A 24,850-nucleotide genomic window follows, 5' to 3' on the forward strand; every position below is an offset into this window, starting at 1 on the left:
TCCAGAAGGACAAGAAGTAAATGGGTGGAAGCTTATCAAAGAGAGATCCAACTAAGAGAGGGAGAACTAAATTACCTGTCAGTGTGAATAATCAACAGTAGAACAATTTACCTCCAGAAGTTATGGGTGCTCCATCATTGGAGGTTTTCAAGAAAAGATTGGTCAACCATTTGTCCACAATGATATAGAGTCACAGGGGGTTGGACTAGAAGTTCTCCAAGATCATTTCCAGCCCTATTGTCCCATGTTCTAGTTCCTATATACCTAATACCATTATATTTCAAGGAGTGTTCTGGCAAAAAGAATCCCGATTAACTTGCAAGAATTTCAGACCACTTACTTTTTGTTTTGTCGTTGCAATTTCTAGGAACTAATTTCCTCATTACTGCATGTTCTCGACCTTCCTATAATGAGAAAGAATAGAAAAGGTAAAGGTTTCTCCTGTGCAGTCATGTCTGATTCTAGGGGGTGGTGCTCATCTCCGTTTCTTAGCAGCAGAGCCTGTGTTCTTTGAAGACATTTCTATTGTCACGTGGCCGGCATGACTCTACACTAATGTGCACGGAACGCTGTTACTTTCACACTGAAGTGGTACCTATTTATCTACTTGCATTTACATGCTTTCAAACCGCTAAGTAGGTAGGATCTGGGGCAAGTAACGGGAGCTCACCCCATCACGCGGCACTCGGGTCTTGAACCCGGGCTGTCAGCTTTCCAGTTGACAAACTCAGTGTCTTTTGACAGCTGAGCCACCACGCCCGCTGAACAAAATAGAAATTTTGAAGGTTGTCTTCAACTTACAACCATAATTGGGATTGGAATTTCCATCGTAAGAGCCGTGGTGGTGCTGTGGTTAGAGTGCAGTAATGCAGGCTACTTCTGCTGACTGCCGGCTGCCTGCAATTTGGCAGTTCGACTCTCACCAGGCTCAAGGTTGACTCAGCCTTCCATCCTTCCGAGGTCAGTAAAATGAGGACCCAGATTGTTGGGGGCAAGAGGCTGACTCTGTAAAACCGCTTAGAGAGGGCTGTAAAGCACTGTAAAGCGGTATATAAGTCTAAGTGCTATTATTAGGAAGTAAGTCATTGCAGTTATAGGTCAAGTTGGACCCAATCTTATGATCATCATTTTTATGATGATTGTTAAGCAATCACCATGGTTTAAGTGCAAACCGATTGTTCTGAAGGGGTGCTTTTGCCAGAAGCGGGCAAAAAAAGGCCAAAAGCTACGATCACGTGGTATACCACATGTCCAGTGGTTAGAATGCAATATTGCAGGAAAACTCTGCCCACAGCATGGAGTTCGATCCTGACCGGTTCAAGATGGACTCGATCTTCCATCCTTCCAAGGTCAATAAAACAAGGACCCAAATTGTTGAGGGGCAATGTGCTTACATTATAAACCACCCAGAGAGTACTATAAAGCATTGTGGAGTGGTATATAAGCTTAAATGCTATTGCTATTGCTATCATAGGACATTGCAAATGGTTGTAAATGGAAGCCAATTACCAAGTGGGTGAATTACAATCGTCTGACCATGGGAGGTTACAATGGTTGTAATTTGTGAGGAGAGGACTTTTTTCAGGACCATCGTAATTTTGAACGGTCAATAAATAAATACCGTATTTTTCGGAGTGTAAGACGCACTTCCCCCCTCCCTAAAAGAGGATGAAAATTTGGATGCGTCTTATATACCGAATGTAGGCCCGCCCACCCACCAGCCCCCACCCTTTGGCCTCTGCCTCCCAGTAATTTGCCTCCTTGCAGCAAACAGCCCGTTTCAGCTTCAGCACAAGCAGCTGATTGTCAGTTGGATCGGCCTCCCGACCATCAGCTGTTTCAGGCTGCAGGAATTGCCTATTGCCGTGCCCCATTTCCTGCAAGGAGGCAAATTGCTGGGAGGCAAAGGCAGATTTTTTTTTTTCTTGTGCTAATCAGGATGTGCTGAAAATGAAACTGAAACAGGCAGTTTGCTGTTTGCTGCAAAGAGGCAAATTACTGGGAGGCACAGGCAGATTTTTCTTTTCTTATTTTCCTCCCCAAAAAAGGTAGGCACGTCTTATAGTCCGGAGTGTCTTATACTCCAAAAAATACGGTGGTTGTGAATACGGGTGTGACTAACAATCACAACATTTTTACATTTTGGTTACCTCCTCTGGTGCGGAAGCTCTTAACGTATTCATTATTTCTGGTGCTTGTCCATTGGCAGTGCTAGGACTGGGCGAAGGAATTTTGGATTTCTCCGTCCTTTGCGTGTTCAACATGTTGTCATGTTCTTCGCTTACTTCTGGACTGGACTTCTTTGGCAGATATTGGAGGAATTGGGTACGCTTGCAAAAAACAAAGATACCGTGGATTTACTAGCTCTAAAAAATAAAATATGACTTTGTCTCTGGATTTCAAGAGTGCGCAAATCCCTTTAGGTATAAAAAGCAAGTCTTACTGAATTAAATGACATTCCAAATATTCATTCTTCCCCATTTAACAGAAGATGCCACTTTAGCTATTGTTTATTTTAGAAGGAGGATATGGTGGGTAGCAATATTCACCAAAGTTAAGAGTGAATTCTGAGAAATACGGCGGCCCAAGTTTTGTGGAGGCTCATTAACCATTGTGATTACTTCAGCAAAATAATGTTACTGTTAAGATTAATTTCCTGTTAAATTAATACTGAATTAATTTAACCAATCCTAGGAAGGATTTTTTTATTTTATTTTATAGACAAACAAACATACAATGCATAATCAATCATTCAGTGTATGTCAGGGTTTCAGGCTGTCTTCAAATAAATTGCATCGCAAACAAAGTCTTTTATAAAACAAACTTTCATTTTATTAAGCACAGCACTTTTTACACCGACTCGTTGCAGCCGGCACTGACGTTCTGCCCCAAAACCCCTCCTCTTCCTTCCCCCACTCCTCTGCATTCATTGGCCATCTTCCCAATCATTCACCCCTAATCTACTGTTCCAATTCAAAGAATTTCCCCCCTCCCATCCATCTCCTAGGGGACATTATCTCCAGAGGAAATAAGTAGGTGAAAGAGAACCGTCCCGTCGCAGACGCCTGCGTTCTTCTCATGTCAGCACTAGGATAAATGCATCTTGACGTGCTGACAGTGTATTATCTGAGTACATCTTTTGTGTCTTCTTCTTACTCCTCCAATATTTATCATTTCGCAAAAACGGGATGTGCAGAGGGTTTGAGAGGCCTGCAGAGTGCTCCAGGGGGCCAGGAAGGGCAAAAATGCTCCCGTTTTTGAGAAAAACGGGCCTCTTTTTGGCCTCCCAAACCCCTCATGCGTCAGGTTTTTGCCCTCCTCAGCCCCCAGGAGCACTCTGCAGGCCTCCCAAACCCTCTGCAGGCCCGGTTTTTGCGAAAAACAGGCCCATGTGCGAGGTGGGGTTTCGGGAGGCCAAAAATGGCTGTATTCAGTGTATAAGACATACCAACATTTCCACCAGGGATGGGTTCTAAAAATTTTTACCACCGGTTCTGTGGGCGTGGCTTATTTTGTGAGCGTGGCTTGATGGTCATGTGACAATTCTTTAGGATTTAGCAGAGGTACTAGTCTACCAGGCTTTTAACTGCTTGCAGAGCTTTACCCGTCTACCTATTTATTTTTGCAGACACTGGTCTACCCATTTATTTTTGCAGGCACTGGTCTATGCATTTATTTTTGCAGGCACTGATCTACTTATGTATTTCTGCAGGCACTGGTCTACCCATTTATTTTTGCAGGCACTAATCTACTCATGTATCTTTGCAGGCACTGGTCTACCCATTTATTTTTGCAGGCACCGGTCTACTCATGTATTTTTGCAGGCACTGGTCTACCCATGTATTTTTGCAGGCACCAGTCTACCACCAAACTGCCTTTTACCACTGATCAGCTGTAGGGCGGCCCTTTGAAGCCCCGCAGCAAGAGTTTAAACAGTTTTTCCTTATAGCCCATCAGCTGGGACTCAGGAGGCAGCAATAGATTGGGGGTGGGGCCAAATAAAAGGTAAGAATAACGTGTGGGGGGCGGGGGGGCAGAACCGGTTCAGTGACGTCATATCGTCACCGCTACCAGCTCGTCGGAACCAGGCGGAACCCACCACTGATTTCCACCCTCTTTTAGGGGGGGAGAAAATGTGTCTTATACTCCAAAAAGTACGGTATTTTATGTATGCAAAATATCCTATATTCTATGACTAGGGAGGGAAAACCGAAAAAGAATCACACTTAACAGACTGAAAAGAGTTAGGCAAAAATGAGCAACATGGACAGAGTTCCCAAGTTATAAGACAGCTTCTCATACAAAGTTGTGAAACTGAAAAAAATAAATCCCCTTTCCCATCTCCAGAGGAGGAAACAGTTCTTACCTTGTTGGTCCAGAAACCTATGCAAACTGTAAGACAAAACAGGATGGTTTAGAGAAAATTAGCCAGCAGAGCAGTGACCACATACATAAGGTGACCAAACGTCCCGCTTTTGGCGGGACAGTCCCGCTTTTGAGCAATTTGTCCCGCGTCCCGCGGCGTTTCAAAAAAGTCCCGATTTTTCTTGAGCCCCAGCTGATGGCTAGAAGAAAAAAAAACTGTTTAAACTCTTGCCCGGGGCTTCAAAGGGCCACCCTACAGGCAATCAGTGTAAAGCAGTTTTTTTTTCCCCTAGCTAAGCTTCAGAAACGAAACCGAAACCAGGGTCTTTGGTGCAGCGTGACAAAATGAGGCAGAGAGAGATTTATTTTTATTTTTATTTTTCCTCCCCAAAAAAGGTAGGTGAAAAACTGCAAACAATGGGAAATTTAGGAGGAGAGTTCAAGATTTTAAAACACAAAGGAGAAAAAGCTGTATTTAACTAGGGAATTGTAATAATTGAGATACTATTAATTGTATATTGTGTTGAAAGCAGAAATGGTTAAGTTGTGGTTCGGAGGAATATATGGGAGAAATTATTTGGTTTATTATTATTGGTAAATATAATTAATTGATTTGTAAGAAATTGGATTGCATGGAAATAATTGGAATATTCATGTTCATATTGATTAATATACAAAAAAGATAGTTTTATAACTAATTGATTTATATTAAAATGTTGAATTTGTATTAAACAACTGTATTACATAATTACATAATTAAACAATGTGAGGATGGATATAAAAATAGATGACAATGGGAAGGGGTATAATATAGAATAGAAGGGAAAAATTGAATTTGATTAAGATTAGAGATGAGGATGAAGGGTAATATTGGTTTTTTTAAAAAATAGATGAGGAATAAATATGGCAAAAAGGAAATATAGAAATTGTAAATTTAATTGAAATGACTAAACGCTGTTTAAATTTGTGAACCAGCCAAATATTCTGTTCAAAGAAAATACATTGTATGTTTGTATGTGTGTTTCTAATTATTGCTATTTATTCATATTTGTTCTCTTTTATTCTTTAAAGTTTAACAATTCATTCTTTATCTTAATATCTTTATATTTGCTTGGGGTTGGCTTTCTTCCCTTTCATCTTTTTTACTGTACAGCAATCTTTCTCCTCAAACCTACCACCTCTCTCTTTTCTTTCCTTCTTACTTTCTCTTCCCCCCACCCTCTCTTTCTCCTCCCTACTTCCTCTTTCTTTCTCCTTCTCCTCCTCTCTTCCTCCCTCTCTTACCCTCACTCCTACTCTAATTTCCATTCCTTCATCCCTCTCTATTGCTGTAATCCTTTAATGCATATGGACTACTCAGAGGGCTGAAAAAGTTATTTTTGACTGGTCCTCACACTTTTGACCAGTCCTCGAACTTATGACTGTCCTCACATTTTACATTTTTGCCCTATCTTGTCATCATGGTGAAGAGAAGCAGTTGTGAAATGAGTGACATGGTTGTTAAGAATGCTGCATGGGCATAAATGTGAGGATGGTCATAAGTGTGAGGACCAGTCAAAAGTGCGAGGACCTGTCAGAAATGACTTTTTTCAGCTCTCTGGTTAGTCCGTTTGTGCATATGGACTACTCAGAGGGCTGAAAAAGTTATTTTTGACTGGTCCTCACACTTTTGACCAGTCCTTGAACTTACGACTGTCCTCACATTTTACATTTTTGCCCTATCTTGTCACCTTGTTGAAGAGAAGCAGTTGTGAAATGAGTGACATGGTTGTTAAGAATGCTGCATGGGCATAAATGTGAGGATGGTCGTAAGTTTAGAATTTCTAAATAGCGGGGTAGCCCTTTGGGTATTGCTCCAAGGGCTCCAATTACAATCAGGACAACACACGATTTCTTTTTCCACAGTCGCTCAACTTCAATTTGCAAGTCCCGGTACTTTGTGATTTTTTTCTTGCTGCTTATCTTCAATCCGTGCATCACCAGGTATTGCAATGTCAATGAACCATACTTTTTTCTTTTCAACTATTGTTATGTCAGGTGTGTTGTGGACCAAGTGCCTGTCAGTCTGAATCCTAAAGTCCCACAAGATCTTGAGTTTCTCATTCTCTAAAACTTTCTCAACCTGATGTTCCCAGTGGTTTTTGCTGTACTCAAATCCAAACTTCTGGCACAATTTCCAGTGAATGATCTTAGCAACGCAGTCATGGCGTTGTAGGTAGTCAATTTGTGGAATTTTGCTGCACCCACTAATCAGGTGGTCGACTGTCTCATCTTTCTCATTACAGAGGCGGCATTTGCTGTTGGTGGTAACATGTTGAATTTTTGCCTTCATGCAGTTTGTGGCTAGGGCTTGTTCTTGAGCTGCCAAAATAAAGCTTTCTGTTTCTTTTTTCAGTACTCCTGATCTTAACCAGTTCCAAGTTAGTTTCTGGTCAGCTTTGCCTTCAATATTTTTCAAGTATTGGCCATGCAGAGCTTTGCTTTTCCAATTTTCAGCTTGCTGCTCAATTACTTCTTTCTTATATTCTGCTTTTGTTTTAGTTGCCTTTAAAAGGCAATATTATTATTATTATTATTATTATTATTATTATTATTATTATTATTTATTGGTTAATCTTTAGTGAGATTCACAGCCTTTGAGGCTGGTTAATAGCTCAGCAGCTCGAGTCCTAACCAAGGACCTAGGAACTGTTAAGGTATCGTCGGAGGATGTAAGCTGTTCCGAGTAAGGTGGTTTTTTGTAGAGTCAAAATGTTCAAGTCCGGCAAATTTAGGATTTCTAAATAGCGGGGTAGCCCTTTGGGTATTGCTCCGAGGGCTCCAATTACAATCGGGACAACACACGATTTCTTTTTCCACAGTCGCTTAACTTCAATTTGTAAGTCCCGGTACTTTGTGATTTTTTCTTGCTGCTTATCTTCAATTCGTGCATCACCAGGTATTGCAATGTCAATGAACCATACTTTTTTCTTTTCAACTATTGTTATGTCAGGTGTGTTGTGGACCAAGTGCCTGTCAGTCTGAATCCTAAAGTCCCACAAAATCTTGAGTTTCTCATTCTCTAAAACTTTCTCAACCTGATGTTCCCAGTGGTTTTTGCTGTACTCAAATCCAAACTTCTGGCACAATTTCCAGTGAATGATTTTAGCAACACGATCATGGCGTTGTAGGTAGTCAGTTTGTGAAATTTTGCTGCACCCACTGATCAGGTGGTCAACTGTCTCTTCTTTTTCATTGCAGAGGCGGCATTTGCTGTTGGTGGTAACATGTTGAATTTTTGCCTTCATACAGTTTGTGGCTAGGGCTTGTTCTTGAGCTGCCAAAATAAAGCTTTCTGTTTCTTTTTTCAGTACTCCTGATCTTAACCAGTTCCAAGTTAGTTTCTGGTCAGCTTTGCCTTCAATACTTTTCAAGTATTGGCCATGCAGAGCTTTGTGTTTCCAATTTTCAGCTCGCTGCTCAATTACTTCTTTCTTATATTCTGCTTTTGTTTTAGTTGTCTTTAAAAGGCCTCCTTTATTTACTTCCTTAATCATTGGTTCTTCACTTTTCTGGATGTAATCATTCAAGCTGCATTTTTCTTCTTCCACAGTCTGCTTTACTTGTAGGAGTCCTCGACCACCCTCTGCTATTATTATTATTATTATTATTATTATTATTATTATTATTATTATTATTATTATTATTATTATTATTATTATTCTGCCACTCAATTCCCAGTGACCCTGGATGTTGCAGATAAAAAATGTTAAAAACAAGGGGAAAAAATACATTGGGACATGAGTAGCAGTGATTACGGGGAAGGAAAGAAGGAAGGGGAGCCATTGGGTAGGATTAAGAGCTATGCATCATTTCTGTCCCCCTGTTCTCTAGAATTCTGAGACTTCAAGTCCACACTTCTTCAAATTCCCAAGGTTGAGAAAGATGATATGATGCAGAGCAGGATGGCAGAATTCTAGAACTCTATAACTTCTAAATACTATAGAGCAGTGTTTCTCAACCTTGGTAGCTTGAAGATGGGTGGGCTTCAACTCCCAGAATCCCCCAGCCAGCAGCGCTGGCTGGGGGATTCTGGGAGTTGAAGCCCACCCATCTTCAAGCTTCCAAAGTTGAGAAACAGTGCTGTAGATGCTCCCTTCTTTGTTTTTTGTTTTTTTTATAGATAAAAAGTTCTTTGCATATCACACTATCATAGCAAGGGCTATGCTAAACGTCTTAATAATTTTGAGTCTCGGGGGAAACAAAAAGATTATTCTTACCTTCTCTAAAGTTTGTGTTTTTTCTCCAACAGCAGAGTATCACCAAGCCCAGAACCACTGCAAGCAGCAGCACCGGAAGAAGCACAAAAGGCCAGACCACGTGATCTCCTTGTCCAGGGGACTCTTAACATAAAAGGAGAAAAAAAAGGCAGGTATAGACTGATCGTTTGGATGGTATGCTTCTTCAAACTGGGTCCTATCCTGGCTCCTGAAAGGCTTGCAGTAAAATGTGAGGTAATGACTTTAATCTACAAACCCTTTTCTGGAATCAGCCCCATCTAATATGAGAGCAACTTTCAAAGAACTTTGCCTGTTTAGCAGATACAGAATGCTCGTTCTCTTCCAGAGAAGGGACTATTGCTGGTTCAAAAGCCAGAGGACAACAGGAATCAAGTAATCTGTTTGGTCAGGAAGTATTCTAACCTAGAGCTCTCATGATAGATAGATAGATAGAAAGATAGATAGATAGATAGATAGATAGATAGATAGATAGATAGATAGGTGCATGGGATCTTTTATCATTTATGGTGGACATGTGATAAGATAGAAGATAGATAGATAAAATTCTTTATTGGCCGAGCATGATTGGGCACACAAGGAATTTGTCTTTGGTGCATTTGCTCTCAGTGTACATAAAAAGACAAGATACATTCATCAAGAATCATTAGAGCAGAACAGAACAGAATAGAATTCTTTATTGGCCAAGGGTGATTGGACACACAAGGAATTTGTCTTTGGTGCATTTGCTCTCAGTGTACATAAAAAGACAAGAGACATTCATCTAGAATCATTAGAACAGAACAGAACAGAACAGAACAGAACAAAACAGAACAGAACAGAACAGAATAGAATTCTTTATTGGCCAAGTGTGATTGGACACACAAGGAATTTGTCTTTGGTGCATTTGCTCTCAGTGTACATAAAAAGACAAGAGACATTCATCTAGAATCATTAGAACAGAACAGAACAGAACAGAACAGAACAGAACAGAACAGAACAGAACAGAATTCTTTATTGGCCAAGTGTGATTGGACACACAAGGAATTTATCTTTGGTGCGTATGCTCTCAGAGTACATAAAAAGACAAGATACATTCATCAAGAATCATTAGAACAGAACAGAACAGAACAGAACAGAACAGAACAGAACAGAATAGAATTCTTTATTGGCCAAGTGTGATTGGACACACAAGGAATTTGTCTTTGGTGCGTATGCTCTCAGAGTACATAAAAAGATAAGATACATTCGTCAAGAATCATAAGGTACAACACTTAATGATAGTCATAGGGTATAAATAAGAAATCAAATCATACTAGGAAACAATCAATATAAATCGTAAGGATACAAGCAACAAAGTTACAGTCATGGAGTCATAAGTGGGAGGAGATGGGTGATAGGAACGATGAGAAGACTAATAGTAATAGTAATGCAGACTTAGTGAATAGTTTGGCGGTGTTGTGGGAATTATTTCTTTAGCAGAGTGATGGCCTTTGGGAAAAAACTGTCCTTGTATCTAGTTGTTCTGGTGTGCGGTGCTCTATAGCGTCGTTTTGAGGGGAGGAGTTGAAACAATTTATGTCCAGGATGCGAGGGGTCTGTAGATATTTTCCCAGCCCTCTTTTTGACTCATGCAGTATACAGGTCCTCAATGGAAGGCAGGTTGGTAGCAACTGTTTTTTCTGCAGTTCTAATTATCCTCTGAAGTCTCTGTCTGTCTCGTTGGGTTGCAGAACCAAACCAGACAGTTACAGAGGTGCAGATGACAGTCTCAATAATTCCTCTGTAGAACCATTGCCATATTTTGTTACACTTCCTTCTTGTACTGTATGAACATTCATTTTAGGACTAGCATCATAATCTCACATCCACTAATACTGTTCTACCAGTATGCAAGGAACTTACTTGTTGGAGGTGATGAGGTAGTATCAGGAACACACTGGATGTCACTTGTAGGCGTGCAATCCTGCACCTTCTTTTCTCCAGGACCACAGCTACGGACACAAAAAGACAACGGACATTGAAGGACTTGGTCACCTTTCAGACTGAACTAGATCAATTTGAATTACTGAACATTGAACCACTAAAAGCAGCAGCTAACTGATGGTAACCAGAGATGGGATTCAGCCGGTTCGCACCACTTCGGGAGAACCGATTGTTAATTTTCTGAGCAGTTTGGCAAACTGGTTTTTGGAAGAAATCATTAGGGCAGAGAACCGGTTGTTAAATTACTTGAATCCCACCACTGATGGTAACCTATCCTAAATGTCTATAGAGATTCTGAGTCATCCAGGTCCTGGTTGTCCCAAAGGTGCTTTTTTCAAGAGGCAACTGGACTTTCTGGTTTTTCTTTGAAGACGTTTCGCTTCTCATCCAAGAAGTTTCTGAAGAAGAGCTGAAGGAGAAGCTTCTTGGATGAGAAGCTAAACACCTTCGAAGAAAAACCAGAAAGTCCAGTTGCCTCTTGAAAAAGCACCTTTGGGATAACCTAACCTAAGATTTTAGGTTATTTGGCAATCTAGAACATTTCCAAGACATACCATAGAAATATACATATATCAACAAAATAAGCACTTAAATAAGTAGATGAGAGTTGCTGTGGTGTCACAAGGGTTGGGTTGTACTGTGGCAGTCACTGGAATTGTTAATTTTAGATAGACCTTCCATTATGCTACTGTGATAGACTGCCAACATGAAGCTGCCACCTGGTGATGGACAGGCCAATCTCACCACTCTGTAGACGTTATGTATTCAAGAAGCTGTCAACAAGGCTAATGCGTTTCTTGAGATCAATTTCTTGAAGCAGAGAATTCTCTTATCTGTTAAGGCAATTTTTCCAGAGTTGATACAATCGCCTTTTCAGTTGAGGTATTATTTCTGAGCATGGCGGCTTCTTCTTCTTCTTCTCCTCCTCCTCCTCCTCCTCCTCCTCCTCCTCCTCCTCCTCCTCCTCCTCCTCCTCTTCCTCTTCCTCTTCTTCTTCTTCTTCTTCTTCTTCTTCTTCTTCTTCTTCTTCTTCTTCTTCTTCTTCTTCTTCTTCTTCTCCTCCTCCTCCTCCTCCTCCTCCTCCTCCTCCTCCTCCTCCTCCTCCTCCTTCTCCTCCTCCATAATACTTCCAAACGTAAACCTGTGCACAACCACTGCTTCAAAAAGTGTCACTCAGAATCTTAAAAGCTCAGTGTAGCTGCCTGAGGAATCTCCGTACTGATCTACCGGTAGGGCAAATCTACATATGATGCTCATCAAAACTAAGCTTATTCTCAACTGGTCACTGCAAGATGGCTTCAAAGCAGTTGAGCCAAGTCTCTGCATGGTGCTTTTATGCTTCAACTTGCAGCTTTGTACAAAGACACACACACAGAGAGAGATTAGCTTAGAGGCCATATCAACCTACAGGTTCACATACCTATTACCAACAAAATGCTAAACAAACCATTTAAAATGAGAGTAGGGTAAAATACAATTGTTACATGATAAAATGGCTGTCATAAATAAGAGGGGGTAACTTATTCTCCAAAGCGCCTGAGGGCAGGACAAGTAGCAATGGATGGAAGCTTATCAAGGAGAGATCCGACCAACAGCTAAGGAGAAATTTCATAACGGCGAGAAGAATTAATCAGTGGAAAAGTTTGCCTCCAGATGTTCTGGTTATTCCATCACTGAAGGTCTTCAAGAAGAGGTTGGACAGCCATTCATCTAGAACAGGGGTGTCAATCTCAATTTCATTGAGGGCCGCATCAGAGTTGGGTGTGACCTCGGGGGCAGGGGTGGGCATGGCCAGGGTGGGTAGGCCAGCTCGATGTCACTCGTGTAGGGGTGCCTGTGGTGGCTCGAGCACCCGGCCAATGAAAACAGGCTCCTGAGCTCCGTTTTTGGCTGCAATGGCCTCCTTCAACCCTCTGCCAGGGAAAACGGAGCTCGCGAGGCCTACCTACGGCCCTCCGTAGATCCGTTTTCGTTGGCAGCAGCACTGCGAGCCAGTCCTTCGCTGTTTCCAGGGAGGTCCTGCGGGCCAGATCTAAGCATCCCGTGGACCAGATCTGGCCTTGAATTTGACACCTCTGGTCTAGAACGATAGATAGCCTCCTGCATGAGCATGGGGTTGGGCCAGAAGTCCTCCAAGGTTGCTTCCAACTCGGTTATTATTTATTATTATTATTTATTTATTAATCATATTTCTATGCCACCCACTCTCCGAGGACTTCGGGCGGCTTACAACAATCGACAGTATACTAAATAGCATATTGCCCCCAACAATCTGGATCCTCATTTTACCCACCTCGGAAGGATGAGTCAACCTTGAGCCGGTGAGATTTGATCCGCTGATCTGCTGAACTAGCAGTCAGCTGAAATAGCTGCAGTACTGCACTCTAACCACTGTGCCACCTCGGCTCTATTCTGTATTCTGAGTTCCTTTATGAACACATCATCAGGGATTGCTCAGAGCTTGGAAATTTGGTAGCGGAACTGTTTGCTTTTTTTCCCCTCTAGCCTGCTCTTCCCTCCCCATCCAGGCCCTCTTCTCCAAACCTCTCCCAAATTTTTGTGTGTGTCAGAATAGAGAATGCCAAATTAGTTCTCTCGAGCATTTTAAGCAGTGTCGAATAATGCTGACCTTGTCATACATTTAGTGCAAGTTTCACATGGTTGGCCAGGTGAACAGAAGGTACCATTCTTGCAAGCACACCTGGTATTTGTGGTTGCAGTACACTTTTTTATTTCGACTTCATCTGGAAAGAGAACATATCACAAATTTAGAATTAAAAGCAGCAGTTCTGAGCAGCAAAGAAGACTCGGACTAAGACTTCATGGCATGGTTTGCCCAAGATATCCTTAACCACGATTTCTTGAGAAAAGCATAGGTGGTTGAATTACCAAATTACATTTCATTTCAGCTTAGTGTGACATGTGAATTCCTTCTTAGAATGCAATGGATGAAATTTTTCCATAAAAGGCATTCTCAGGTTTCATTTCATTTCTTCAATTTGTTGCATTTATAAATATATTATAAATATAGTAATATATCAAATATATTACTTCAAATATAAGATGCAAACCAGTTTGGTCTAGTAGTTGTGTCATGAGGCTAGAAATTGGGAGTTGGTGAGTTCTAGTCCCTCCTTAGACATGAAAGCTGGATAGATGACTTTGACCGATCACTGGGAGACGGTGAGTTCTAGTCCCACCTTAGGTGTGAAAGCTGGCTGGGAGACTTTGGCCAATCACTGGGAGACGGTGAGTTCTAGTCCCACCTTAGGCATGAAAGCTGGCTGGGAGACTTTGGCCAATCACCGGGAGACAGTGAGTTCTAGTCCCACCTTAGGTGTGAAAGCTGGTTGGGAGACTTTGGCCAATCACTGGGAGACAGTGAGTTCTAGTCCCACCTTAGGTGTGAAAGCTGGCTGGGAGACTTTGGCCAATCACTGGGAGACAGTGAGTTCTAGTCCCACCTTAGGTGTGAAAGCTGGCTGGGAGACTTTGGCCAATCACTGGGAGACAGTGAGTTCTAGTCCCGCCTTAGACATGAAAGCTGGCTGGGAGACTTTGGCCAATCACCGGGAGACAGTGAGTTCTAGTCCAGCCTTAGGTGTGAAAGCTGGCTGGGAGACTTTGGCCAATCACTGGGAGACAGTGAGTTCTAGTCCCGCCTTAGGTGTGAAAGCTGGCTAGGTGACTTTGGCTAATCACTGGGAGACAGTGAGTTCTAGTCCTACCTTAGATAAGAAAGCTGAGAAAAGATAAGAAAACAATCAGAAGATTGTTGCTATGGGGGAAATGAAAAAGAAAAAGGAGATGAAAAAGTTTTTTGCAAGTTTGCTGCCTTGAGTGACCTATACAGTAATAAAGTGGGATAAAAATCTAACAAACTAAATAAATAAAATAATAAAATAAATAAATAAATAAAATTGTCTCCATCCTTAATACCTAAAATCCTGCAGGCTCTGCAACTAAAGCAGGAAACAAAGGAATTCGAGTGTTTTGAATAAGTGTTGTTTTCACAGGGTCGACAAGTCCCTTCAGTTCTGGGGACACGACATGCGTCAAGGACGAAAGTCCCTGGAAGAAAGCAGAAGATATAAAAAGTAAGTACATATTACAAGTATATTTATTTATTTGTTTGTTTGTTTGTTTGTCAAACATATATAAGGTAACAAGTATAAGTATGAACATAAACATGAACAAAGAGGTAAATACCGATAAATGGGGACAGTAGGACAGGGATGGCGGACACACTGGTGCGCTTATGTATGCCCCCTTTACGGACCTTTTTATGAATGGGGTGAGGTCCACGGTAGACAGTTTAAGACTGAAGCTGTGGGGGTTTGAGGATGTAACAACGGAGTCAGGTAGGGCATTCTAGGCATTGACCGCTCTATTGCTGAAGTCCAGTGGTGGGTTCCTCCCGGTTCGGCAGAGCCAGTAGCGGTGACGATATGACGTCACCGAACCGGTTCTCTCTCCCCCCCCCCACCCACGTTATTCTTACCTTTTATTTGGTCCCACCCCCAATCTATTGCTGCCTCCTGTTCCCAGCGTGCACATATGCAGAGGTGCCAGAAGACAAGAACAGTTAAAACAAAAGGGACGACTCGGGAGTAGGGCTTGGAGATGATTGGCCCCTCCCATAAGACATAAAGGAGGAGCAAAGGCAGGTGGGCCTTTGCAGGAAGCAACTGTTGTTCATGCTGGCTGGTTTCAACACTGCAGCTCCGTTTTGACTCCGTGTTCCGTGTGGCCTTGCAAAGTTAATTGCCAATTAGGTCTTGGCAGCGTGTCAAGGGAGATAAAGGTGGGTGTTTATCAGCCTTATCAGAAGAACTGTGGCAGACTTCTGTCAGGCTCTTTACAAACTATTTGGGACTCATCTGTGAAGGAACAGATTGAGAACGAACAGGCTCTGAACGAGCCATTGAAATAAAAAAGAGGGTTTTTGGGACTCATTGTGTGCTTTTACTGTATCAGGAAGCGTTGGTCAGAACACAGAGTCTATCCTGTTATGGCACCCAGACTTTAGCACATCATCCGCCATGATGTTAGATTGGCGTAACCCTGTTGGCCTTTAGAAATCACCGAACACATGGATGGGCCATCAGGCCTGGGGATCTCATAGAAGTGAGGCTGTATTGTTTGCGAGCTGTAGGTTGGCACTCTCCTATGATTTTTTTTTGGGGGGGTGTGGCTTTTGTTATTTACCGTATTTTTCAGACTATAAGACACTCCAGACTTTAAGACGCCCATTAGCTTTAGAGGAGGAAAACAAGAAAAAAAAATCTGCCCGTTTGACGCTGCCCATTCGCCGCCAATCTGTGCGAATGGACGGCGGCAGCGATAGGTGGTGACGGCAATCCCCGCCGCCTAGAACAGCTGATCGGCACTGCATCAACCCCCCCTCCCACCGCAATATTTGCTCTAAAAGACTCAAAGACATTTCTACCCACTTTTTTTGGGGGGAGAGTGCATCTTATAGTCCAAAAAATACGGTAACCGTTTGGATTGTTTTTAATTTTGTTGATAGGAGTTCGGTTCTTGTTGCTTTAACTTGTAAAGCAACACCTCGAGACACGTAGATGAGATGGGTGGTATCAGTTCTGCCTCTACTTGAACTTTTAAGCAAGCATGATCCTTGACTCCATTTGTTGAGAAAGGTATCGTTTACTAAAGGTCAAGTGAAATACAATAAAGCAAAGCCAGAACTGAAATTCGCGTGCCAAAACCCCAAGTGAAATCTTTTCCCCTCTTAGGCACTTCCCGTTGCTGGTCCCTCCCATCATCCAATCAATTTCAAAGATGACGTTTTGGAACTGGTCGCTCTGGGTGTAGGCTGGCTTGCAGCTGCATTCTTCTCACAGCGGAGCGACCTTGAAACACCATTTTGGAGAGGCCCACTTACCTCCATTTTTTTTTTATTTGATTTATATGCCGCCCTTCTCCGGAGACTCAGGGCGGCTTACAATGCGTTAAGCAATAGCCTTCATCCTTTTGTATATTTTTACAAAGTCAGCTTATTGCCCCCACAAACTGGGTCCTCATTTAACCTACCTTAGAAAGGATGGAAGGCTGAGTCAACCTTGAGCCCAGCAAGATTCGAACTTACTAATTGCAGACAGCTGGAGTTAAATTACAATGCATTAGTCTGCTGAGCTATCCAGGCTCATACTGGATATTACTTTTGCTTTTCCCCAAGCATTCCCCTCCTCCCTAACACCATTCCCCCGGGGTTCATGGCAGATTGGTATCAAGCGATAGCAGGAGCACAGGTGTGTTCTAACTGGCGGTGATATGATTTCAGTAAAATAAACAAATACTGTGTCTTGCACATTGTGGAAGTGTCTCCATAGTATGTCAGAAGCACATGTGTATCAACCGCTTGGGAATCTGCCTTTCTAAGCAGAAGCATACTTTTTGCAGATGTGCTAAGAAAGATGTGATATTAAGGGGAACAACCAATGGAAAGTCCATCAGAAGGAGGATGAGCCTATTCATTGGAAGGGAGGAAGAGAAAAAAACCCACACAATTATTATTATTTTTTTAACAGCAGAACGAGCTTCTAATCCCTCTGAATCATCTCCTTAGCTACAATAAAATGACTGCCACGGCAACATTTGTTTTGTCCAGTTTCCTAGAAGAAAAGTGGTGACTATTCAGAAAGTAAATTAAATATTCCAACTTTCTTCTTTATGGTCATGCTAATTAATCTCGCCAAGGCTCAAGGTTGACTCAGCCTTCCATCCTTTCTAAGGTAGGTAAATTGAGGACCCAGTTTGTGGGGGCAATAAGATGACTTTGTATAAATATACAAAAGTATGAAGGCTATTGCTTAACGCATTGTAAGCCACCCTGAGTCTCCGGAGAAGGGCGGCATATAAATCAAATTAAAAAAAAAAAATAGACATCCCAGAATACTCATTTAACTTTTCAAGGGCTAAATTTCCCCCCTCCCCCAATCTGGCTCTCCTTGTTCAATTTCTTACTGTGACGAGAATTCTGTAGAATTTCTGGGAAAATGACTAATGCGGTGTGATTTTTAAAAAAAACTAAAAAACAAAATAAAGTTGGCTTCTGCTGTTATCTACCGTTTCCAATGGCTTCTAGCACAGTTTTTTGAATGGGTCATTTCCTATGTAGTTTCTTAGAACTAAGGACAATGATGCGGAAATAATTATTTGGCATTGTTTTATGAAATGATCGTCCCACGGGGTCATCAAGAAAGAACTGGTGGAGAACATGTATAAAATGTTTTATAGATGGCATTTACCCCCGGCGAGATTGTCCAAGATGTTTCCTAATAGCCCACCAAATTGCTGGAAATGTAACCACCAACAAGGGACATACTACCACATGTGGTGGACATGTCCCAAAGCCAGAAATTATTGGCTAAAAATTAAAAAGTGGTTGGAGAAAATTATTGAACTAAAAATCGATATGAAACCAGAGTTTTTTCTTTTGGGTATTATAAAAGGAAAGATGAGTAAAGAATTTCAATACCTCATGCTTCATATAATCACCGCAGTCAGAATATTATTTGCCCAAAATTGGAAACAACCACACATTCCATCAAACACAATAATTATAAAAAAAGGTGCTAGAATGTGCAGAGATGGACAAATTAACGATGGAATTAAGGGACAGAGAGGAAACAGTATACTATGAGACATGGAATAGGTGGTATAATTGGCTGGAAAAGAAATCTAAAATTAATGTATAGTGAATGTTAAAAAGAAGATAATATAACAAAAAAATATATACTTAGTGTGTAGTAGATATGTATATATTGTACATATTATATAAATAAGTACTTAAGAAATAAGAATGTACATGTACACAATAAGCCGAAGGATAAATTGAAAAACTTCCGATAACGGAAAGCTGTAAAAGTGTAATTGTGATTTTAAAGGTGAAAAATGTTGAATATTTTTTTTTTTTAAAAAAAGGAAGAACTGTCTAACTCAGCGGTCAACAACTGGTGGTCCGCGAGAAAATTTTGGTGGTCCGCAGAAAAATTATTTTGCATTTTTATATTGCAATTATGAATTTTTTATATTGCACTAAATCAGGGGTCCTCAAACATGCAATGATACATGCAATGAACGTTTGTGTTGCTGCAGAGAGTCTCCCCCTTCGGGGTCTTTTTGTGTGGGTTGGAGGGGGGCAGAAATTCCAACTTGGGCTCTGCTTCAGCCTCCTGGTGTGGGGCTTTGGGCAAAGGCTGGAGGGAAGAGCCGCTGGTGGCAAAGAGCTGGAGGGCCTCGTTCCAGTGGGACTGCATCATGGCCTGGAACTGGCTGACCATCTCAGCCCGCTGAGTCTCCAGGCCCCTGTACCTGGCCTTGCACTCCTGCAGGTCTTCCCTCTGTTTGGAAAGCCTATGCTCCTAGTCCTCAGTGAGGTGCTTCTGCTGAGCCTCCTTCTTGGCCAAATCCAATTTGAACTGAGCCAGCTGTTTTGCCAACTCTTTCTTGTGGTGGCTGCTTAGCTCCAACAACTGCTTCCTGTTGGGGCCCTAAGGAGCCCGGGTAAGTAGGTGAGGAGTGGCTGGGAGGGGAGGGGCGAGTAGAGGCCAGTGAGGCACCCCTCGATATGAGTGACATCAAGTTGGCCACGCCCATCCAGTCACATGACCACCTTGCCACGCCCACCCAGCTGGTCATTAGGCAGATCATATTAGTGGTCCGCGGGATTTAAAATTATGAATTTAGTGGTCCCTGAGTTCCGAAAGGTTGGTGACCCCTGGTCTAACTTATATTTCTAAAACAAAAAAGGAGCAGGTCATATACATGTCCAGGCCTTACTATAAAGGCTCAGGTCAAGCTGATAATGGAATACCTGGTGGACACTTCCTGCATTCGTGGTCCCCGTAAACAGTGTAGTATTGATCGGTGTCATCATCTGGTATCATGGGGTCCTGCGTTTGAGGAAGTCTTGCCATGGTGGCTTCATGCTGGAAATAAAGACACAAGAGAAATAGGGATAATTTTACCCTCTCTGGGAAGAAAGCATAAACAAAGGCTGATATTTCCAAATCATTATTGTTCTTATTCTATAGCTATAAAGATGCCTTCTAGATGTAAATATAGTGTACAGGTAGTCCTTGACATACAACCAAAATTAAGCCCAAAATTTCCGTTGCTAAGTGAGAATTTTGCCTCATTTTGCGACCTTTCTGGCCAGAGTTCTTAAGTGAATCACTGCAATTGTTCAGTTAGCAACATGGTTGTTAAGTGAATCTGGCTTTCCCATTGACTTTGAGTATCAGAAAGGCCACACAAGGGAATCACATGTGGTTGGAGAAGAGGACGCGGAAACATATTGATTTAAAACCTGAACTATTCCTTTTGGGGATTTTACCAGAAATATATAGTAAAGTAAACGTATATTTGATTATTCATGTAATAACTGCAGCTAGAATTGTATTTGCACAAAATTGGAAAAGGAGATCCCTACGGATGAAAATGTGATTAAGAAAATACTAGAATGTGCAGAAATGAATAGATTAACACTTGCAATTAAAGAAAAGGAAGAATCTGATTATTATACCCAGTTTCTCCGAAAATAAGACCTCCCCTGATAATAAGCCCAATTTGGCTTTTGAGCGCATGCGCTAAAATAAGCCTCCTCCCAAAAATAAGCCCTCATTGAAAATATTTAAACGCAGAGCTGGAAATCAGGTAAGACTGCCAGTAGAGCCCCATCTTGCTCCATGCGCCCCCAAAATAATAAGACCTCCCCAAAAATAAGGCCAAGGGCTTATTTTGGGGTTCAAGAATATATAAGACAGGGTCTTATTTTCGGGGAAACACGGTAATAAATGGGAGTTATTCTATCAGTGGTTAGAGAATAAATAGAAAAATAATGTATTATAAAGGCAAATGAGTTAAGAAGAGAAATGTTATAATAGTAAATATGTTAAGTATTAGTAGTAATATAAGAATAGATATAAAATATGAATATGGTCACCACTTCTTTATCCGCTTACTATCAGGAAGGAGATATAGAAGGGTAGCCAGCCGCACAAACAGGTTGAAGAACACTTTTTATCCGTGGACTGTCAGACTCCTGAATGAGAAATAACATCATAACTACGTAGTATGATGGACTGCAGGGCCGGCGCAATGTGTAACGTGTTCAAACTGGTGCAATAGGACTGGGTGTTTTGTTAATATGATTGATTGGGTTAGGGATTTTCTGCCTTCACTGTGAGTTGTATTGTGTTGTGTGGGGTGCACTGAGGGAGCTCAACCAATCTCATTGTACATATGTTGTGCCCTGACAATAAAGATTTGAGAAAAACATAGGACATAGCCTAAATTTCAATGAATGAGAAGAGGCATGGAACAAAAATTATAAATTAACTAGAGCCGCGACCTATAAAGAGAATCAATACAAAATGCTTCACAGGTGGTTATCTAGCACCTGCCAGATTAGCTAAAATGTTCCCCAATATGCACCCCAACTGTTGGAAATGCGGCCATGGTCAGGGCACCTTCTTTCATATGTGGTGGACATGCCCCGAAGTGAAAAGATACTGGAATAAAATTTGGAGTTGGATACAAGAAATAATTGGAGAAGACATACAATTGACGCCGGAAATATTTCTCCTGCGAATAGTAAAAAGGGGGTATGAAAAGAAAAAGATCCATCTGATAATACACATAACCACAGCTGCTAGACTGGCATACGCACAACTCTGCAAAGAGAAAACCCGGCCACCAGAAGAACTTATAATTAGAAAAATCCTGAAGTGCGCAGAGATGAGTAAATTAACGTATGAAATAAATAACAATGAGAATTCAGATTATTATACTGTGTGGGAAAGGTGGTACGAATGGTTGAACAACAGAATTAAAGAGGGAACATAAGGTATGATAAATAAATAATAATAGACTGATAAAGTGATACCAGAGACATTTTATGTATATATGTATAAACACTGCAGATCCGATGTAAATAGAAATGAAATCTTTGTCTTGTATATATATATAAAACTGAATAAAGTATATATGTGTGTGTGTGTGTGTGTGTGTGTGTGTGTGTGTGTGTGTTTTCTGAGGTTTTCGCGGGTGTTTGTATGTAGGTCTTTGGTTATTCGGGTTTTCTCCCACGTAAAATTGGAGGTGTCTTGGCAACATTTCGACGAAGTCTCATTCGTCATCTTCAGGCTGGTGTTCTCGGCTTCGTGCTCCTAGAAGCACGAAGCCGAGAACACCAGCCTGAGGATGACGAATGAGACTTCATCGAAACGTTGCCAAGACACCTCCAATTTTACGCGATTCTAACTCCCAATTCCCATGTGTGGATCTGATAACCTTCTAGAAATATAAGATTGTTAATGCGCGAACTCTATTTTAGTCTCTTTGGAAACAATTAGGAAATAATGCTTCCTTGCTCCTTCCTTCCTTCCTTCCTTCCTTCCTTCCTTCCTTCCTTCCTTCCTTCCCAATCCTCAGTTCTTCTGTGTGGCCCTTATAAAAAAGCTGTCAAGTTTCCCTTAGATTAAGCTCAACTCCTGCTGACTGCGGGGATATATCCATGCAGTTTTTCTTGGCATGATATGGAAGTACATTTCCGTTATCTTCTTCCAAAATGTTTCTTTCAGCTTCCCAATTAGCTTACAGATCTGCGGTCTCTTGTGGTCTCCTATGCAAGGTCAGATGGCCAGGCTTATCTTTTTCAAAAGAAATTATGGTTAGCTGATAAGGAGCGTTCATGGGCTGATAAATATGCAAAGAGCAAAGATTTCTCCCGGGGATTTTAACACCGACATCATAACGAGAATCTCAAGTGGTTTTGAATCACCACCACCAGAATCAATTAGAAACCAATGTCAGAGCAGTTCAAACAAGGATGCCAGTTTCACATATTGCAACTGTTAATTAATGAGGTACAGGTTGCGTTACAACCACAATTGAGCCCCAAATTCCTCTTGCTAAGCGAAACGTTTGTTCGGTGAATTTTGCCCCATTTTACGACTTTTCCTGCCACCGTTGTTAAATGAATCACGGCAGTTCTAAAGTTAGCAACATGGTTGTTAAGTGAATCGGGCTGCCCCGTTGACTCTGCTTGTCAGAAGGTCGCAAAAGGGTATACGGCAACCGTCATAAATAGGAGACAGTTGCAGAGCGTCTGAATTTTGATCCCCGTGACTATGAAGATACCGCAATGGTTGTAAGTGTGAAACACGGTCAGAACTCACTCTTTCCAGCTGCATTGTGACTTCTGTCACTAAATGGCGGTTGTAAGTCAAAGTCACATACCTGTATGTGCAGGTATTTTGTAAGAGAGGAAACATTCAAAACATATTAGCGATCTGAAATAATATGACTGCCTTTTTTGTATGCATTGTTTCGGTACCCTGACTTCTGCACTTTTTTCCGTGCCGTTGTAACTTTGGTCACTAAATGAACTGTTGGAAAAAGAGGACTACCTGTGTTTGTGATCTTTCTTACAGCTAACTGGCATCTGCATAACCCATCTATCTTGGGCCAATGAAAAGATTTGGAAAGAATGAATTAGAAGTGTTTCCCAACCTCAGTCATTTTTAGCTGGGCAGACTCCAACTTCCAGAATTCCCTAGCTGGCTAGGGAATTCTGGGAGCTGTAGTCCACAGAGCTTAAAGTGTCTGAGTTTCAGAAACTCTGAGTTAAGAGAGACAACATGCAGGCACAAAATGGTCCCTAAAACCTTCCAAAATGGATTCTAATGCAAGTCATAATTATTTACTATAGAAGAACTCTAAGCCAGCATACAAAGAACTCTGAGCCAAGTTTCTAAACTACAATAGCTTTACAATACAGTGCATAGATTACATTGCTGTGGCCTAGGCTTGGAGCCCTTGCCTCACAATCAGGAGGCTGTGAGTTCGATCCTAGGGATAGGCAGATGTAGGATCTTCTTTTGGGCACGGGGTTGGAGTAGATGACCTTCAAGATCCCTTCCAACTCTCTTAATCTGTCTGTTTTAGATATTGCCCATCCGCAGACTTTGAACATTATCAAACTACCCAGCTTGTTTTGCTTTTGAAGGCAACGATTTTAAGATTAAATAATAATTAAGCAACGTCACCTATTCGGACATAGGAAATCTGCTTTCTCTGATGCAATTTCTGCCCTCTGGAATAGATTTGTTTGACCCTGATATTTGAAAAGCCGTGTAAAAACTTGGCTATTTTCCCAGGTCTGGGAGTACAGTAATTCTCGAGCCACCATGGGACATTTTGTTTACTATGTGTGATTTCCTTCTGGACGGAAAGTCATGTGATTTGGGTTTCCCCTGTCATTGTTGTCTTATTTTAGAATTGAGAGCACATGGAGCTGTGTGGAGTTGGGCAACCTCTAAATTGTAGAAAGAAAGTGAAATCAATTTTCTCCCATGCTACTGAGAAGAAAAAGGGCTAATTTTAGCAGTAATTCACAGATTTGCCCGGCTTCTCCAACAACTGCGATTCTCCAGTTGACTTAAACTAATATTGGTGACGCTTGGCATAGGTCACTGAGGCGAACAAATAGCAATAGCATTTAGATTTATATACCGCTTCACAGTGATTTTACAGTAGGGGTGAAATCAAGCAGGTTCGGGAGAACTGGTAGCGGAAATTTTGAGTAGTTCGGAGAACCGGCAAATACCACCTCTGGCTGGCCCCAGAGTGGGGTGGGAATGGAGATTTTGCAATATCCTTCCCCCAGGAGTGGGGAGGGAATGGGGATTTTGCAATATCCTTCCCCCAGGAGTGGGGAGGGAATGGGGATTTTGCAATATCCTTCCCTTGGAGTAGGGTGGGAATGGAAATTTTGCAATATCCTTCCCCTAGGAGTGGGGAGGGAATGGGGATTTTGCAATATTCTTCCCCCAGAAGTGGGGAGGGAATGGAGATTTTGCAGTATCCTTCCCCCAGGAGTGGGGAGGGAATGGGGATTTTGCAATATCCTTCCCCCAGGAGTGGGAAGGAAATGGGGATTTTGCAATATCCTTCCCCCAGGAGTGGGAAGGAAATGGGGATTTTGCAATATCCTTCCCTCAGGAGTGGGAAGGGAATAGGGATTTTACAATATCCTTCCCTCAGGAGTGGGAAGGGAATGGGGATTTTGCAGTAGCCTTCCCCTGGAGTGGGATGGGAATGGAGATTTTGCAATATCCTTCCCCCAGGAGTGGGAAGGGAATGGGGATTTTGCAGTATCCTTCCCCTGGGAGTGGGGTGGGAATGGAGATTTTGCAATATCCTTCCCCTGCCCC

The 24,850-nt window shown here is 41.8% G+C and overlaps 1 protein-coding gene across 2 annotated transcripts in view; it reads right to left on the reverse strand.

The window, feature by feature from the left end:
- Positions 1 to 24,850, reverse strand: part of LOC139323306 (tumor necrosis factor receptor superfamily member 10A-like) — a 59,126-nt gene that overhangs the window by 7,887 nt on the left and 26,389 nt on the right. For both annotated transcript variants that reach the window (XR_011600975.1, XM_070952622.1), the window contains exons 2-9: positions 19,447 to 19,561; positions 14,547 to 14,678; positions 13,237 to 13,351; positions 10,527 to 10,615; positions 8,625 to 8,747; positions 4,367 to 4,392; positions 2,151 to 2,330; positions 341 to 404 (exon numbers count right to left, since the gene is read on the reverse strand). Coding sequence is in view for 1 of the 2 variants with exons in the window: in XM_070952622.1 (XP_070808723.1) it covers positions 341 to 404; positions 2,151 to 2,330; positions 4,367 to 4,392; positions 8,625 to 8,747; positions 10,527 to 10,615; positions 13,237 to 13,351; positions 14,547 to 14,678; positions 19,447 to 19,561 (844 nt within the window). In the remaining variant the exon portion in view is untranslated. The remainder of the gene's footprint in view (positions 1 to 340; positions 405 to 2,150; positions 2,331 to 4,366; positions 4,393 to 8,624; positions 8,748 to 10,526; positions 10,616 to 13,236; positions 13,352 to 14,546; positions 14,679 to 19,446; positions 19,562 to 24,850) is intronic.

The sequence above is a fragment of the Pituophis catenifer genome, unplaced genomic scaffold (assembly GCF_029215685.1).
Source record: "Pituophis catenifer annectens isolate HBS135680 unplaced genomic scaffold, rPitCat1.0.hap2 SCAF_12, whole genome shotgun sequence".
NCBI lineage: Eukaryota > Metazoa > Chordata > Lepidosauria > Squamata > Colubridae > Pituophis > Pituophis catenifer.